Source organism: Egretta garzetta, unplaced genomic scaffold (assembly GCF_000687185.1).
Source record: "Egretta garzetta isolate BGI_Z169 unplaced genomic scaffold, ASM68718v1 scaffold792, whole genome shotgun sequence".
In the NCBI taxonomy this organism is placed as follows: domain Eukaryota; kingdom Metazoa; phylum Chordata; class Aves; order Pelecaniformes; family Ardeidae; genus Egretta; species Egretta garzetta.
This window is the reverse complement of record NW_009258950.1, coordinates 172,882-189,706: the sequence shown is the minus strand read 5'-3', so window position 1 is coordinate 189,706 and position 16,825 is coordinate 172,882. Positions and strand designations below refer to the sequence as shown.

Here is a 16,825-nt window from a genome sequence, read left to right as displayed (position 1 = left end):
GTCGTCCCAGCACCATCTTTCACTGTGAGTTAGCAAACGTTCCTGCCAGGCAAAGCCAGTGGCTCGCCTCGCGGGGTGCCACGCTCGGCTGCCCCCAGCACGACACAGGGTCGCATGGCTGGACCCGCTTCCTCACCCCTGGCTTTGCCACCGCTGACAAAGCCCGCACAGTTCGGCATGAAACGACTGGAGGATGCTGAAGCAACCCTCAGGCTGGCACGGGGGTGGGGGGGGGAAGCTGGCAAAAGCTGGTGCTGCACTTGAGCAGGTTCTCGTTAAAATGCTCTGCCAAAGTGACTTACAGCAGCCAGTCCGGGCAATGTTTCCCATGTCCCAGGCAGCGGCAACCCACCCCGCACCGCGATGGGCAGGCTGTGGAGGCCTGGGTAGTCACAGACTTCACTGGACACTCACGTAAGTTTTCGGGAGCGGAATATGGCTTTGAACAACCACAGTATGCCTGTGCTTGTAGCACGCCAGCAGCTCTGCCTGTTGCTGTCCATCTTGCTTGGCCACAAGAAGCAAAGTTCTCCAAAAGCTGCGCATCAACAAGTACAACCACTGCTGGCTGGGCTTGTACCAGTGTCAAAATAGCAAACTCTACTGAGGGACCCCACCCCTACCACGTTTTTTTGCCATCAGTGGAACAGGTAACAAACAAAAGCTGTTTAGAGCACAGAAGGATCCCACAACCTTGCCAATGGCAGAGTTGGCCAGAAGAGCTCTCAGCAGTTAACCTGTTCCTAAAAACCCCACAGTCTGTTCCAGCACTCGACTCTTTTCTGCTACCAGAAAGACTTTCCCAAACTTGTAGTCTGGATTGGTTTTTTGTTTCGTGCACTACAATTTACATTCATGATCTCTAATGTGGTCTCTAGTGGTCATGATCTCTAATGTGGTCTCTAGTGGTGCCTTCCAACCCTAAACATTCTATGATTCTATGATTCTATAATCCTTTCACCGCAGAGAGGATGGTGAACGCTGATCTTCTGTAACAGCCTTTGGGCGACTGAAGACTTTTGCTCCCCACTTCTCCCATTCTTCTCTTCTTTCAGCCAGCCAACTCCCATTTTTTCCCCAGCCCCCCTCAGGTGAGTTTTCCAGGCCCTATCCATTCTCTTTTTCTCCCCTAACTTGCCTTCAGATGGCCAGTATCTTTTTTTTTAACTTTTATAAGCCAGTTTAAATGTGCTCATCGTTGGGCTGGTCACGGGGCAGCCCAGTTTTCCTCTGCGCAGCCCGGCGTGGGCATCCATTCCGCTGATTTTCAGGCCCCTAGCTAGAAGCCGCCGCTGGCTTGGCTAACGCAGTGTGGCTAGCCAAACCGAGCATCGCCCCCTCCCCGGAAGGGATTTCCCAGTAACAGCCGGCTGTGCAGCTACTCAGTCATAGTTCTGTGTTCAACTTTACCCAAACAAGCTCACACAACTGATGTTTATCCCACATCTCCCCTCCTCCAGGCTTCAAGCTTAAAAAACCCAGAAAGCCATCTTTTCCGTTTGGCCTTTTTAATCCAAAATTATTCTATGATTACCACTTCTACAGCAATTAACTGAACTAGTACTGACTGAGCTCCACCAGCAGACTGTTCCACACTGAGCAGAGATTAGGAATTTTGCCACCGTAACAGAGAACTAATGCTGTTCAGCACGCATGTCAGCAGAGTGGGTAAAAAAACAAATAAAAGGGATTAGTGGCTCCACCGTATAGCCTGTGCCCGTGATTCTGTTGGACAGCTGGCTAGCACAGGCTAAGCTGCAATTTGCTACTTCAGATTTCAGGCTTTGTACTGTACTTACGAGGAAATAAAAATGATAAGGTAATACTGAAATTAACAGAAAGGGAAATTGTGGAAGAGACACGGAAGTAAGGACACACCGTACAGTAAGTGGCTGATGGTGTATTTATGCCGGTAAGTCATTCACTCATGCATTTTCACAATTCATATGAAGACAGGGTTGCTCAAGGAACAGATAATTAATATACTAAGCTAAACCCCCCAAAACCATAAACCAGCTTCGGGAGGAAGAACCATGTATTGCTTTCTATTACTTTTGGCAAATCAGCAGCACGACTGATCGTTATCAGGACACTTAGTTTGAGCCAAAAATCGATGGTCCTACACACTACACTTTGACTTGAAAAATGTATTTGCTTCATAAGAATGTAATCAGTAGATTATGAACTGATTACTTCAAGTTCCTTAGCTACTGCTTAGTTAAAATTGCTTTAGAGAAAGAAATTTTAACAAGATTAAGATTACTGATGTATTTAGCAACACCAGCAATGTTTAAAATGAACATAAAACATAACATTTCCAACCATGTGAAAGAATGCCGCACATACTTCAATACACAGACTGTACTGTTACTACAATTCACTTTTTCAGACTGCTTCAGTATAAAGAAGCTGAAAATGATATATTGCAACTAACGCTTGATTTCTTTCAGAATTAAGAACCTTTGAAAGAACAAAGTGTTACAGACATAACATTGGGAAAAAAAATACAATTTATGCACAGTTTGAGAGCCCAATTCTTTTTTCACTTATGCCTGTGTTTTACTGACACTCAGTGAGGCTGCGGACGTGAATGAACATATGTACAAGCAGGCATTAAAACATTCCAGTTAGACACAATTCTGGTATTTTAAAACAAACAGTTAAGAACGCCATGGCTAACCAAGGAAGAACACGTAACAAACTGTTGCACTCCTTCTGCATAGCTAGATTTTGGGGGGGGACAAAGCTTGCAAAGAAAGCAGCTGCTCACATGGGTGTAAAAATATCCGAATTCCCTTTTAGTATTTGATTCTCACCAAGAACACTAGAAAGCAGGTCTTGGACCTCAAGGCAGTAAATTTCCTCTTCTTTTAACAACGAAAGAATCAATGATAAATTTCATACATTTCTATTCAAATATTTTTTAAAAAAATGCAATTTTGTATTCTGACCTGGACAGGTAATCATCACAAAACTATGAGATGCTATCACAGGTTACTGCTGTTTAGTTTATACTTAAACATTTCACCATTAATTATGGAAAATTCTAAATATAGTTAGTCCAGCTCTTTTAACAGATGTAATAGAGCAATTAGAAGTGCTGCTGGACACCACTGAACATCCATGGCCAGGTTTCCACAAGGAAAGAATGAGTCCTGCAATACTTGCATGCTCTTCGTCTGAAACAAGTAAGTACACCTGTAGTACTCAAAGTGTTCTCTGAGATTTTGGTTAGTTGTTTTGCGCTTCTCTTTCTCCTCTCCTACATACTTTGGAGCAGACTCTTTCATTCTGCATCTCTGCAACCCCATCGTGTAGTGCTGGAAGCAGTAATTACTGATACTGGAAAATAAATATATAGTCCTAGTAAATTTTCCACCTGAGTTTGATATCTCACTCGTAAGTCAGCAGTGGGTGTGACCCCTTTTCAAGATCCAGACCTGTAAGTCATTTTCCCAATATTCAGTTACCAGTGAGGCATGATGGTATCTAGTCTACTGACTGCCCACAAATCCTCCTAATACCAATTTTTAACCTCTTTTAAAAATTATGCCTGCAAATAGGATTCTGAAAAAGCTATTTTATTTAAGAACCCGCTTCTCTTGTGGTGAACAACAAGATTTCAGGGAATTTCTGAAAGTGCTGTATTCTAAAAAAGGAATTTTTACATTCAGTCTTGACAACCTGGAGAGGAAAACTTCCATATACAAAGCGGTCAAATGATTACAGACAACATGGCACCAAATATGGAGAAGAACTTAAAAATATTGCAAATTCATTTTTTCAAGTAGAAGGGAACTAACAGTTTGGATGTGAAGGAGAGAGAAATGTATTTGCACTCTGTCCTAACTGCCCTTTTAGTTCCTATTCACACTTCTTTAAAAAGGTCCTATCTAAAACAGCCATCATGTTCTATGATGCTCAGAGTCACTCAGCTAGACTCCAAAATAACATTGGTGGTTAAAGGAAATCCAAACCACCCCTTAAAGAGTATTCATAACATTTAGAGTTCTGCAAGTCTTCTTGCAATAAAGACCAAATTGCTTTTCTAAAAAAAAATTCAAAGCAAACAAATGTCAATCTCATCAACAACACTTTGCCTTTAGGACTCTGTCAGAGATCCTCCAAGGGGCTGAATTCCCTGCCAGGAATAATTCTATTCTAACATTGACCAAAAAAAAGATATATATTTCTTTTATATTTACATATTATACATATTTACATTTTTTTAACACTATAGTTGCGGAGGGAAAAAAAGCCTGGATACAGATTTATTATCTGCCTTTAAATGTCCCAAGAGTTTTTCCCTTTGAAAAAATTTACAAGTCCTCTTCAGGTCCTTTGAAAGCTAGATACAGTCCGCATTCCGCAGGCCACCATCCACAGTCAAAGCACCAAACCTAAAATGCAAAAACAGTGTATTCTTAGGCAATTGGCTAGATTATACAACCAATCCTTAATTCATTGCGATTTATCTATGGATTTTTCTTTTCCCTTGCCACTTGGCACCACGTGCATTTGTATCTAACTTTTGTATGTGAAAAGGAGATAGAAGAAAGGATACTGTGCTCCAAGTATGGGGCTTAGGGTGGGGAACAAAACAAAACCAATTCATCTTGAAGCTAAGCGCAGCTGTACCAGCAATTTACCCTGAAACTTTCAGGAGATGATTATTTATTTTATCATCAGAAGAAAGGATACTGTGCTCCAAGTATGGGGCTGGGGGTGGGGAACAAAACAAAACCAATTCAGCTTGAAGCTAAGCGCAGCTCTACCAGCAATTTACCCTGAAACTTTCAGGAGATCATTATTTCTTTTATCATCATCAGAAAAAAAGCAAAGTCAGTCTGTATGCGGTGGTGACAGTACCCTCCCAGGACTGTAAGAAATATGTTGGCTTCTTCCTCTTCACTTTATTTAAGCAATCTGAAAACTGAAAAAATCATTCAGATTCGTATAATTCCACAGAATTTAAGCAATCTGAAAACTGAAAAAATCATTCATTCAGATTCGTATAATTCCACAGAGTCGTGGTTTAACCTGGCAGGCAGCTGAACACCACACAGCCGCTTAACAGTTGTTAAAAATATTGTCTAAAAGTGAGGAATTAAAAGACACCACTGGTTTGCTGCAGAAGTATTGTCTTTAAATTCAGAATTAATCTGTCTGTGCGACAGGTATTTCTATTGGCTAAACACAAGTAATACAAAACAAGAATGCCATGACTGCTGTGTCAATGATTTTACGGTAACTTTTCAACGTTTTGAATACATTCTTTTTTTGTTACACCTCAGATCAACAGTTCAAAAATATATTTAAGTAAAAGAGATTATAGAATTGTGCCTTAGTTCTGGGTCTACAAAATGTACCAAATCAAGCGTGTTCCTACTGTCAGCCCCAAAAGCGAAAATAATTGCTTGCCTTTCCAAAATGTGATTGTTCTCAGCCAGCTCTTTAACAACCCCTTCCATTTCCTCCTTTAGTTTCTTCATACTGTAGTAACAAGAAGCAATCAAAAGGTTAACATTTGTATAGGGACAGTTATCTGCTATGATCGCTCATCGCCGCAAAGCTTTCAGCAACAAAATAAGGGACAGATAACACATTGGTTATTTACTAAAAGCTTGCAAATCTGCACCACCTCTGTAGCAATATAGATTTTTTTCTGCAATATAAAATTCTTAGCCTTAACAGCAATCACGAAGGCAATGGTAATTTTTTTTTTTCAATTCACCTGTATAACAGGTATGGAATATTACATCAATCTAATTAAGAAATTCTCACCCAAGAGCCATTTCCACTAATGTGTTTGAGCTTGGATAGACTGTATTCATTTTATGTTTCATCCCCCTGGAAGCTGCAAACATTTTCTGTGGCAGAGCATCTTGTAACTGCAAGAGATAAAAAGGAAATGTAAGTCTGCATGTAAGCTGTCATATGTATCTTGATGTCCACCTTAAAATCCTTCTTTAAATTCTTTGTTGCTGTGATGCCTCACAAAATCATTGCAGTAGTAAGGTGGCTGATACTCCCCGAGTTGAGCTCATCATGGCAAGTTTTTTATTGACACAACCTATAGTTCCCTGATTTGTTCCATCTTCTAAACTGTCGATAATAAACTCTCAAAGGGAAAAATTATCTATTTGTTATGTTTGTAGATATCCTAAAGCAACAGGATGCCAATTCTTTCATGTCACCAGCAGCGTTGGTTTAGAATGTATCCTTAAGCATGTATCCCCTAATCCTGAGTACGGAAATAGTGTTTTTATGCTTTGTAAAAGTATTAAGATAATCCTCTATGTGCTCAGGTACCATTATAATAACAGCTACACAGAACACTTCTGCATAGATTTTTTGGGGGGAATGCAAACACTACTAAGAAAAAAAACCAACCCCAAAACCAAACCCTACCAAAAAAAACAAAACAAAAAAAAACCCCACCACACTTCAAAATCAAGTCAGGGTTCAAAAAATCATGCCACGCTCTATGCCACTCCAGCATCAGCAATGAAGGTACTATAGACCAAATACCACATCCATGCAGCCCTATATTTTAATATGACTGCATTAATGTAAGACTCACTATAAACAACACTGCTGACATTACACAACATGGAATAGTCTTTTATCTATGCAAACACTTTACAGAATTTTGAAGCATTCTACCTCATTTATATAATCCTGGTATTTGGATACCTCTTCTTCAATGTCAAAACACTGGTTGGTGAGAGCAAGTAACTGCTTCCTTGTGTGAAGCATTTTCCTAAAAGAAAAAAAGTTTTCTTTTAAGAGCTTCCTTTTACAGAAGTGGTGCAGTGAACATTAGCAAAGATTAAAGAAATCAATAGCTTGCCTTGCCCAGTCCTCAGCCTTGTCCAAAAATGCATCATACTTGCTGACACATTCATCTTTGAATAGAGCTATGGCTTTTGTAGCATGCAAATACAGCTTCTGCCTGCAACACAGAAACAGCCGGAACAGTGTTAAACTGCTTTCAAAACCCCATTCCTTTAACTTACTTTCTGAAGCTTGGAGAAGAGATATGTGGACTTAAAATCCCTTCAGCCAACTTTATTCATGCTGTTGTAATGTATAAGAATTCAACACACTGCATGAACTGACAGTTTATGTAACAAAAATATTCCCTAGCAGAGGAAAAAAAAAAAATTATTTGAAGCATTTAGTTGCAATTATTTGTATATGAACAACTGGTCAAATGTCTTCTTCGAGTCAGTATTTATCCGAGCAGGTGTATTTAAGGAAAAGGGATTCTAAATGGAAAGGACAGGAATCCTTATTATTTCTTATTTGCCTTGCGCAGATACTTGGAACTTCCAGAATATATGAATAATCCTTTGTGCTGAGTAATATACATGCAAGAAAAAAACGAGGATTTTTGTGTCAGCTTAAATTTATGACAAGAGAAAAAAGCAAGCAGATAAGGACAGGAAAGCAAAACAAAACCTAATTCTGGTCAGTGTTGCAGACAGTAATCCCAGTGTAACTGCCTTACCATGCTATGCACTGCACCAGTAAGCCAAACTAAGGAATACTGGGACACTACAGTCTAACACCTGCTTCTGGTATTTCATGAAGTCTTGCATGATAGCTATTGGCTAATCAAATTCTGGCTGGAGTGTAGTTGCGTTGTCATCAGGCATGCATACCTGTCATTCAACCAGAAAAAATCTGAACTGACTGCTGCTTCCTTGTCTGTCTAGTGGTAAATATTACAAAGGCCAGCCTCTGTTGCTAATGGCACACAGTTCTTAACAAAAAACACTGCCACTGCTCTCTGGGGTGAATCAAGTAAAAGAAGATGTAGTTGGGATCTCAAAGATACCAGAACAATCCCAAGGAGACACTTGTGGTAGACAATATACCAGGATTCAAACCCACAAAAATGAAACCTATTTATTTCAAGTTATTCACACATTAATGCAAGAACACAGTTTTGAGTAGTAGAAAAAGCCCTAAAATGTCTTTAATCTGCCTAAGGGAGTGCAGTTTTAAAATGAACTATGCATTGTGTCCCAGTGTTTGCCTGTTTTCCAACCATATCCTTAAGAACATACGATGAAATTATTGCTCACATCATCTCTCACATTAAATTGAGTTCCTTCCTGTTGCAAGGCAATGACGCATCCAAGTCTTTTTCAGAGTACCAAGATCTGTCTTAGAGGTTTGCTGCTCCAAAAGCAATCTCCCCTCCACTTGGCAATTACCCCATTTATCTTTCACTACGGGAAAATCAAGTGGCACGGTTGTGAGAATACCAGTGCCTTCTGCATATTAGCTTTCTATCTGTAATTGTCAGTGAAGCCACGCTAGGGGTAGCAACAGCAAGTATTTTTAGAAAATTACAGAAGTGGTGTCTAATTCATATTGCATACAAAGTCTAGGGAACCACTCAACTGACCAGCCACTAGGAGAGTAACTTAATTACTTAAACAGGGTGCACCTCACTATCATATGCTCGCGCCCCTAGGTATTTAAGATATTTAAAGGAAATTTTTTTACAAAGCAATCCTAAAGAGGTTATAATTTACAATAAAAATCAAGAGCAGAGGTCATTCGCAAGAGCACCCGAAGGACTTGAAAGCAACTGTGGTATTTCCCAACGGTAACATCAAAACTTACTTGTCAAACTTGTGAATTTGTTCTTCATTATAAGGAAGCCCTAGGATCAGAGCAGATGACAGATATTACCAGTTTAATTCTGTTAGTTATATTTATGTAAAACTCCACTAAGTTTACCTATCTCCTATATTGTTTCCTTCTCCTATCCTGACAGGTAAAAGTGGTCATTTACTACTTTTTTTTTTTTTCCTCCTCTCCAGTCTTGCAATTTAAATTTATGAAATTAATAGTGGTGTTTCATTCATATGGGCTTTAAGACAGCACCTCACTAAGAAAGACCTATAGACATATTCACTGTTGCTGACTAACTCCCCATTCCTACCCCAAATATCCTAGTGGAACAAGGACTGACTTGTCCTTTACGTTACAGTTGATGTTCAAAGTGAATCAAATAAGTTACTTACTTCGTTCTGCTTTGTCTTTTTTGAACTGATAATAAATGTCTGTGATGGAACACAGCAGCGCCTGCAGCCTTTCTGGACTAGAGTGACAAAAGGAAGAACATGAGATACTTTATATACCTGTTAATGAGTTTTATGAACTACAGCTCAATGTAGAATTCAATACATATTAAAACAGTTAATGCAGTTACTCACTTTCTGTCTTTTGGATGCATGCCTTCCTGATTTGCCCAGGTGTCAGCCAGTAAACCACCAGGAGAAAGTTTGTTTTTGATATCTTGAAGACTAGTTTCTATTGTGCCTTGAGAGCTGGAGAGCTATGTAAACAAGAAAGTTCAATCTTACCACTGGGTAAAGAAAAAAATTACTTGAGGCTGAAAGCAGACCGAGCATGTTAATACTATAGACCCATGCGTTCCACTGACTTTCATTAAAGAAATATGCCCAATTATCTGTCTAGGCTTTGCTAGAACATGGTATTAAAGAAAGCATCATCTCTGATGCTGGCATTTCTGTTAGTTAATATTTGTTTTCTTTCAGCATCCTCAACAATAAGTTTCTACCTTTCATACATTCCCTATTTACTTCTACACTTGCTCTTTTGGTTTGTTAAGAATTCATATAATGACTATCCACATAATTCATACCTCTCTTTCTCCGCATACAACCTTCAAAATAAAAATGCACTAATCAACTTTTGTTTTTAGAATGGAGAACTTTATACCTGCCCCCAGGACACCAGTGTGTAAAGTGATTTTCAATTTTTCCTTACTTGTCTGGAAACATCATGCAAATTTCAAAGCAGATCACTCTAAAGTGTGTTTTTGTATGTATCATTCTAGAAAGCCAATGCAGTAGTTTAAAATTCTTTAAGGAAGGGAAAAAACCTTCAAAGTAAAATATATTTCACCATTATAATTTTTAACTTGAATATTTCAGAAAATGAGACTGTATTTTCAGGAACTTATTTTTACTACACAGGGCTAATAAAAGGATTTACTCTGTTTTCAGAAAGATATCCACATCCCAGTATAGGCATTTTAACAACCTTTGACAGCCTAGAACGAACTTGGAAAATTCAGAGCTGCTATTCACAGAAAATTCTGCGCTATCGTGTATTGGTTTTTTCTTCAGAAACACCATTTTGAGAATGACACAGGCTTTGTAAGATACTTACACGCAACAGCTTTGTGTGTATCTCTGAAATTTCATCCACTTCTGATGCTTCCAAGTTGATCTGCATCAAATGCTCATATCTGACCACAAAAAAAGCACAGTTAAAAACCCAAATAAAGTGAATACACTCAAAATATTACTTGAATCTAGAGATTAACAATAACTACCTTTTATTTTGTATGAAATACAGTATCTGTCAAGCAGCAGCCATGAAACATTGACAACTTTTAATAGCCATTAGTAATGTAAACAGGTATGAAAAAAAATCCTTCCATTTTTTTCTTACATTTCAACTGCTAAAAAGAAGTTTGAAACTTCCATTCCTGACTTCTTTACTCTATTGTCATTACTTGTCCTCAACAGGCAGTGGAAAACTAGTCCCTTTCATCAAATCATTTTTGAAAGGTTACCAAACTGAAGTTAATTAAAGTAGTCAGTGACACAACAAACTAATACTCAGTGCACCAAAGTGCTTTTCTGTGGAAGTTTATTGGAAAGGAGTTACTAAAACCTTAAAGGCTAGGTTAATAGCACCACCCGTTCATATTGATACTTTCCATGTGACCATAGCTCAAGTGCCAAGTAAATAATTTGGGACAATATTTTTCCTATTGAGTCTCAGGCACACTTTATTTTTAAAAACACCATCAAAACTAGCTCAGCTGTTTTCAAAAAATACCTACTTTGCACAAGTTCAATACTTTGTTTACCTTTTCAAATAAAAGCCTTGCATTGTCATGCTTTGAAAAAGCCTTGAAAAGAGAGGACAACCAAGAGGACGTGTCCTTTGCCAACTCCATAAAAGTCTTCTGAAGTCAAATAAATGGAAAGACCTGCCCATTTGTAGGAGGCCAAAAGACTATGTGCAAACACATAGCAAATTTCTGTTCACATGAGAACTATGTCAGTTTGCAAGTGAACACAATTTTTGTTCAAATTGCTGCTCTGAGATACTGCTGAATGCACTACAGTCACAAATCAGAACCTACAGTGGTATCTTCTGAGCTCTAAGTGGCTTTCTTCTGTGGGAACCTGGCAGAATGCAGGAAGAAGCAAACTATCTGGACCAAATACAGAGTGAACAAGAACCAGTCCTGTCACTTAGTGTAAACTGGCTTGAAGGAGAATTTGGATTACAGCCCTGATGATTTGTAACTAGGCTATACAGGTACAGGTATACTGTTACCTTGTTAGTTTCACTGTCTGGTTTTTTTTTTTCTTTTCTCTTTATTTTTTTTTTTTAAAGCAAGTAACTTAAAGCCCAGTGTGTTAGTCTGTACAAGTTTGGCAAGCACACAGCAAATCTGACAAATCCTTGGGTATCCATAATGGCTACATACAAGCTGTTCAATTCACGCATGCATAGCAGCTGCAACATGGCTTAAGTCTATTCTTAAGTTTACTCTGCAAACCCAGTGGCTCTACATGTGCGCATTAATCATCTTGTAGGCATCTGCATTTTCAGAGCAGCCGGAAGCAAGTTTAGAGAATCCTATGACCAAGCCAGCATTTGAGGTAGACTGGCAGTAGGTTGAATAGGAAAACAACTACCCACAGGGGAATCCTATGAAGAGCTGGGCTTTAAAGTCTGTATCAGACTGTTTAAGAGTAACATACCCTAAAGACGGAGCTAGTGATAGTTTGTGGAAAGACTGAACAAAACACTGCAAGGACACTTTAAAAGTGGAAAAGAATGTGACTAGAATTGGACATTGAGTGGGACTTTGAGATGAAACAAAAATTGGGAGAGAGAAAAAAATGAAACTTGGAGGGAGAATTCAGTGGTGCAACCCTGTCTCCTACAGCCAGAACTTGACTGGAAGAGGTAGGGCAGAAGAGTTTGACCTCTGGAAAACATTTGCATCCTTGGAATAGAAGACGAGAAATAAGTGTCATCTGTGGCCTTTGAAACTTGGAAGTCTCCTATGCAAAGAGATAACTATTCTTTAGTTGCTCCTTATTATAAATTTTGTCACTTTTAGAGAAAGTGCTCTAAAAAACTTGCTGCTAGAGAGATCTAAATGGGTCCATATGGGCAACAGTGAGATTCTGTGATACAGACCTCTGCCATATGAATCAACCAAAACAGACAAAAAAACCATAATAGTCAGGCACTTAAAACAATGACAGAAGTAGAATTTCCTGTGCAGTTTACTTCTGGCATCCCTATATGCATGCACTGTGATCTAGTGATATCCTAATGCAGTTTTGGTTTTTGATAGTTTTTTTGGTGTTTTGGGGTTGGTTTTTTTTTTGCAGTTGCTCTATGTTATATTTCAACATTACAATTCCTTCCATGCAGAAACTGCTACGGTCTTAAAGCTGTGAAAAGGGCAGTATTTAAAGTCATCCTCAATAAACACACATGAGCAAACTCAGTGACAAAAGCACTAAAGCACTAATGAAAGGAAAGCTACTCGATTCTTTGTCCAAGCTTTACTATAGCTTCTAAAGTCAACAACAGCAAATGAGCTGAGTCAGAGAAGAAAGGAGAAAAAGAACATGTACCATTATTACTCAATAGTAATTACTTGTTCCCACCAGGTTAAGCAGCAAAATTAACAGTCTAATTTGAGTAAAGCATATTACTAAATCTGCTGAAGTCACTGCCGTCAGCAAATCCATGCCAATTCAAATTTAATTTTTATATGCAAAAAGCCTGTAAATAAACATAACTTAAAATACTGATGTCATTAGAGATGATAACGAAAAATCAGTGCATTCAGCGTAGTGCTTCTACTCACATTTTCTCAGCTTTCTCAATGTTTCTGCTGCAGAAATCCAGCCTGATGACGACAACTGTCTTTTTATGAACCATTTCATTGTAATCATCCTTGATTATTTCACTAGAAAAAGTGAAGCATTAGTGTATAACAAAAGAATTCAATGGCCATCTTACCAGCAATCAGTAATACAACAATATATCTACAGTAATCACTACTAGTAAGAATTGCTTTCAGTTAGAGATGCATAAGTGTAATCCTCATATAGAACTACCCTGCGCAAGCTGCTCAATTGTACCTGCATGTTACCAGAGGCTAGACTTAAATTATCCACAAAAGAAAGTGAAATCGCAGATATGAAAACCTTATTGTCAGAAAAAAATTATTCTTGTTTCCTTGATGACAAAAAGAAGGAAAAAATTCAGAAAGCCTATTCATATTCAAGGAGTAAAGAAAACCTCCCAAGATACAGTGGGATCAAAGAATTAAGTATTGACAATCAAGGCATATCTCAATTTAAAAAAAAAGAAAAAGCGCAATGAAATGCGATCAATTGCTTACATTAGCCATCGTATTCCTTTTCGCATCAGCTCCTGGTAAAGTAGCAAAGAACTGGCAACTCTACAGGCATAACACACGATACCCGTTACTGCCTGGTGGAAAAAACAAACAACATTAGCACTAATCTGGCATTCTCTTAACATTTGTTTTGCGTCAATTAATCACAACAAAGCAACACAGATTAATAAAAGAAAGAGCAACATGACAATGGTAGTTTAAAACGCCTAACTTTGCCCAAACTTTAGTCGGAAGATAACCAAACACTCATTATGGAGGCAGAACTAAACACGGTAGTGAGTTTTTCCAGTTATGCTGAAATATCTGTTAGGGATGAAAATAAGTCTCTTACAAACAAAAATGACACCACTTACTCTCAGGATTTACTTTAATTTCTGGAAAATCACAAGCACATTTCTTCAGTAGTTTAGGAATTAAGCACATACATTAAAAGAAACTTGTAAAAAAAAGACATATTTTTGAATTCTAAGGCTAGGGACTCTCTTCATTCACTTAATTCCACTTATAAGTTTGCTGCATTATTTAGAATTGTTAACAAAGCTTCGGAAATTATAATTTACAATATTTTAAATAATTAATATCAACTGATGACTTTCTGTTTATTGATTTTAAAGACTTCTGGTATTGAGACATACGCTTTCAGGACTATCATGCCTGAATACAAGGCTCCTCAGCAGCCAGTATTTTACAGGCATAGTATAAATGGTGGTCACAAAGTCAAAGCACGGCGATGTACACATTCAGTAGTTTTAGAAAAATGACCAAAAGAATGAAACATCCTCTACTTGTCTCCTACAGATTCTGAAAATTTTCAGGAGAGGCGAAAGAAATTCCACTCTTCTGCCGAGTCCTAGAGACTCCCCTCTATTGAGAGAAATATGATTTTATGAAAGTTAGTTTTCTTAGATTAAGTTTTGCACCATCACAGGGGATGTTATCAATCTTCTAGCTAACTTCAGGACTCCTAAGTGGCAGACTCCTTTCTCCCCATCACTGAATTATGCAGTAACAAAGTACTTGGGCTTCAGAAGCCTGTTTTTTGGGTTTGTTCCTTTTTTTAAAAAAATATACAAACATATTTTGTATATAAAGTACTTTTGGAGCCTTTGTTAACAATACGTTTCTGTCAGTCAGAATCCTCACTAACATTTTAAAAATAGTTTTATTAACATTATTCATCTGAAAATCAAGTAGCTTTCATTTCAGTATCATTATCTGAGACAGGGTATGTAAGTTAAAATCATAATTACTCACTTTAGCCATACTGGCATCTCCATCCAAATCATAACGTTGATGTACTTTAGGAAGTAAAACTGAAACATAAAAAAAAAAAAAAAATAAAAAAAAAAATCTGTATTTTCTTATTTTCCGTAAGAGACTTCAAAAGGTCAGACTGTTTCCTCTCCTGACCCTGCACACTGTTTTTATGTGTATCCACATGGATTTTCATCTTTTCTGTTACTGCCAAGCCTTTTAATATTGTGTGGTTCTCATGCACATCTTCAAAACCAGCCTTTATCTTAAACGCTTTACATAACTTGGTATCTTCAGCAAACTGTCCTTAACTTTTTTCCAGACTTGCTTTGAACATGCTGCACAGCACAGATTTCATGAAGGTCTCTCTCCATTGAGAAAGCCAACCATTTATTTCCGCTCTTCAGCCCTATGATTACCTGCATGGGAGACAGTTTTCTCCTATCTCATGGTTGCTTAGTTTCATTGAGACCCTTAAGGGCAGGACTTTACCAAATAGCTTTTTAAAAGCTAGGGTAGCCTCTATCAGCTGAATCTCCTTTGTTTTCATGCTCACTGACTCCTTCAGAAAGCCCTGACACAATATAAAGGCCCTGTTGATCCTTCCACAAACAACTCACCTACCCACACTCTTCAGCACCTCTGTGCAAGTGCCAGCTGTCCAGAGCAGTCAGGAAGTAGGACATAATGACAAAAGCAACGCTGACCTCTCAACTGGAGGTGTGTCCTCCAGCTCATGTCGTATAGAAAAGGACTCTGGCATAGTGTCCCTCTCAATGATAAATGGAAATGCAAAAACATAATTTCTTTTTTTTCTGTTACAGCATTACCTTACCTTCTGAGCAAAGGTTAAGTTGCTAAGACCTCCTTATTAACTGAAAGGCTAACCACATTTATGACAAATTAAAAAAAACCCCCAAAACCAAAACCAGCAAAACTTGAATTTCCACTTAGTGAGTAATGGAACAAAAGAACCAGCTTTGAATTACATTCTACTATTTTCCTTTCTATTTGTTGAAAGTGTCATCTTCAAAAAAATTCAGAACTTCATATGCACCACTAAGTCTTAACACACAATACGCTGGATACTTCGCATTTCTGAAAAAAAAAAAAAACCAAACCAAACCAAAAAAACCCAAACTGAACTGCATACTTAGAACTTAAAGCATCAACAGAGAAAATTTTCAAACACTATTTCTAAGACATAACAGACATAAACTGATAATTAAATAACCCAAACTATTTACAAAAGATAGCTATAAGAAAGGGGAAATTACTTTCATATACCTTCTTCATAGATTAATCCGACAGTGCTCACAGCCTCCCTGCTTACTACAAAGATAGGATTCTCCTCGGTTGTTCTGGGGAAGTGCTGTGCCAATCTGCCAGGCTCTAGTATTAAACGCCGACCTTCATATATCAGTTCTTGATTCTGAGATGGTATTTTTGTCTGTTTGTAGACCAACTCATGAAATATAGCAGCTCTGTAATAGAAACAATATATTTGGTAGCAGTTAGACTCATTACAATAGTTCAACAATTCAGACTTTGTATTACTCCAATAAAAATCCCTTTTACTTCCGATTAATTAAGAACTGGTTTTACACATAAAGCACTTGACTTATAAGCAGAACAAAAAGCAGCACACTGCCTAAGGCTCCAGGTTGCTCTGTTACAAAAACAAATGCTATTTCCGGACTCAGTCTATTAACACGTGGCTCCGCAACTGGTGTCGCTGCCCCAACTTTGGGTTCTTTGACCACGGGATGGTCTACACGGCACCAGGCTTGCTGGCATCAAATGGGAGCCAGCTTTCTCAAAAGGGGAAGAGGGTCTTTGCCCAGGAGCTTGCAGGGCTCATTGACAGGGCTTTAAACTAGATGTGAAGGGGGAAGGGGAACCTATCGGGCTGGCCAGCGACAGGCTAGGGGATGAAATGCAAGGGTTAGAGGGACTGGGGGCTAGTATGAGCCCTCAAACCGTTGCCCAGCAGTGTGTCAGGGGCGCTGCAGCCAAGTTGAAGTCTGGTGGAGGTGAGCCGGAGGCTCCTGA

At 38.4% G+C, this 16,825-nt stretch overlaps 1 protein-coding gene across 3 annotated transcripts in view; it reads right to left on the bottom strand.

Annotated features, from left to right (window-relative positions):
• Window positions 1-1,855: 1,855 nt before the first annotated feature.
• TBK1 (TANK binding kinase 1) overlaps window positions 1,856-16,825 on the bottom strand; it is a 32,919-nt gene continuing 17,949 nt past the window's right edge. The window contains exons 9-21 of one of the 3 annotated variants that reach the window (XM_009634300.2): window positions 16,061-16,257; window positions 14,774-14,832; window positions 13,502-13,593; window positions 12,962-13,063; window positions 10,219-10,297; window positions 9,237-9,358; window positions 9,045-9,121; window positions 8,641-8,680; window positions 6,854-6,955; window positions 6,667-6,763; window positions 5,785-5,891; window positions 5,422-5,493; window positions 1,856-4,400 (exon numbers count right to left, since the gene is read on the bottom strand). In XM_009634300.2, coding sequence (XP_009632595.1) covers window positions 4,349-4,400; window positions 5,422-5,493; window positions 5,785-5,891; window positions 6,667-6,763; window positions 6,854-6,955; window positions 8,641-8,680; window positions 9,045-9,121; window positions 9,237-9,358; window positions 10,219-10,297; window positions 12,962-13,063; window positions 13,502-13,593; window positions 14,774-14,832; window positions 16,061-16,257 — 1,198 coding nt within the window. In that variant the 3' untranslated portion in view covers window positions 1,856-4,348. The other 2 variants (XR_004841380.1, XM_035889929.1) reach the window with 2 other exon arrangements.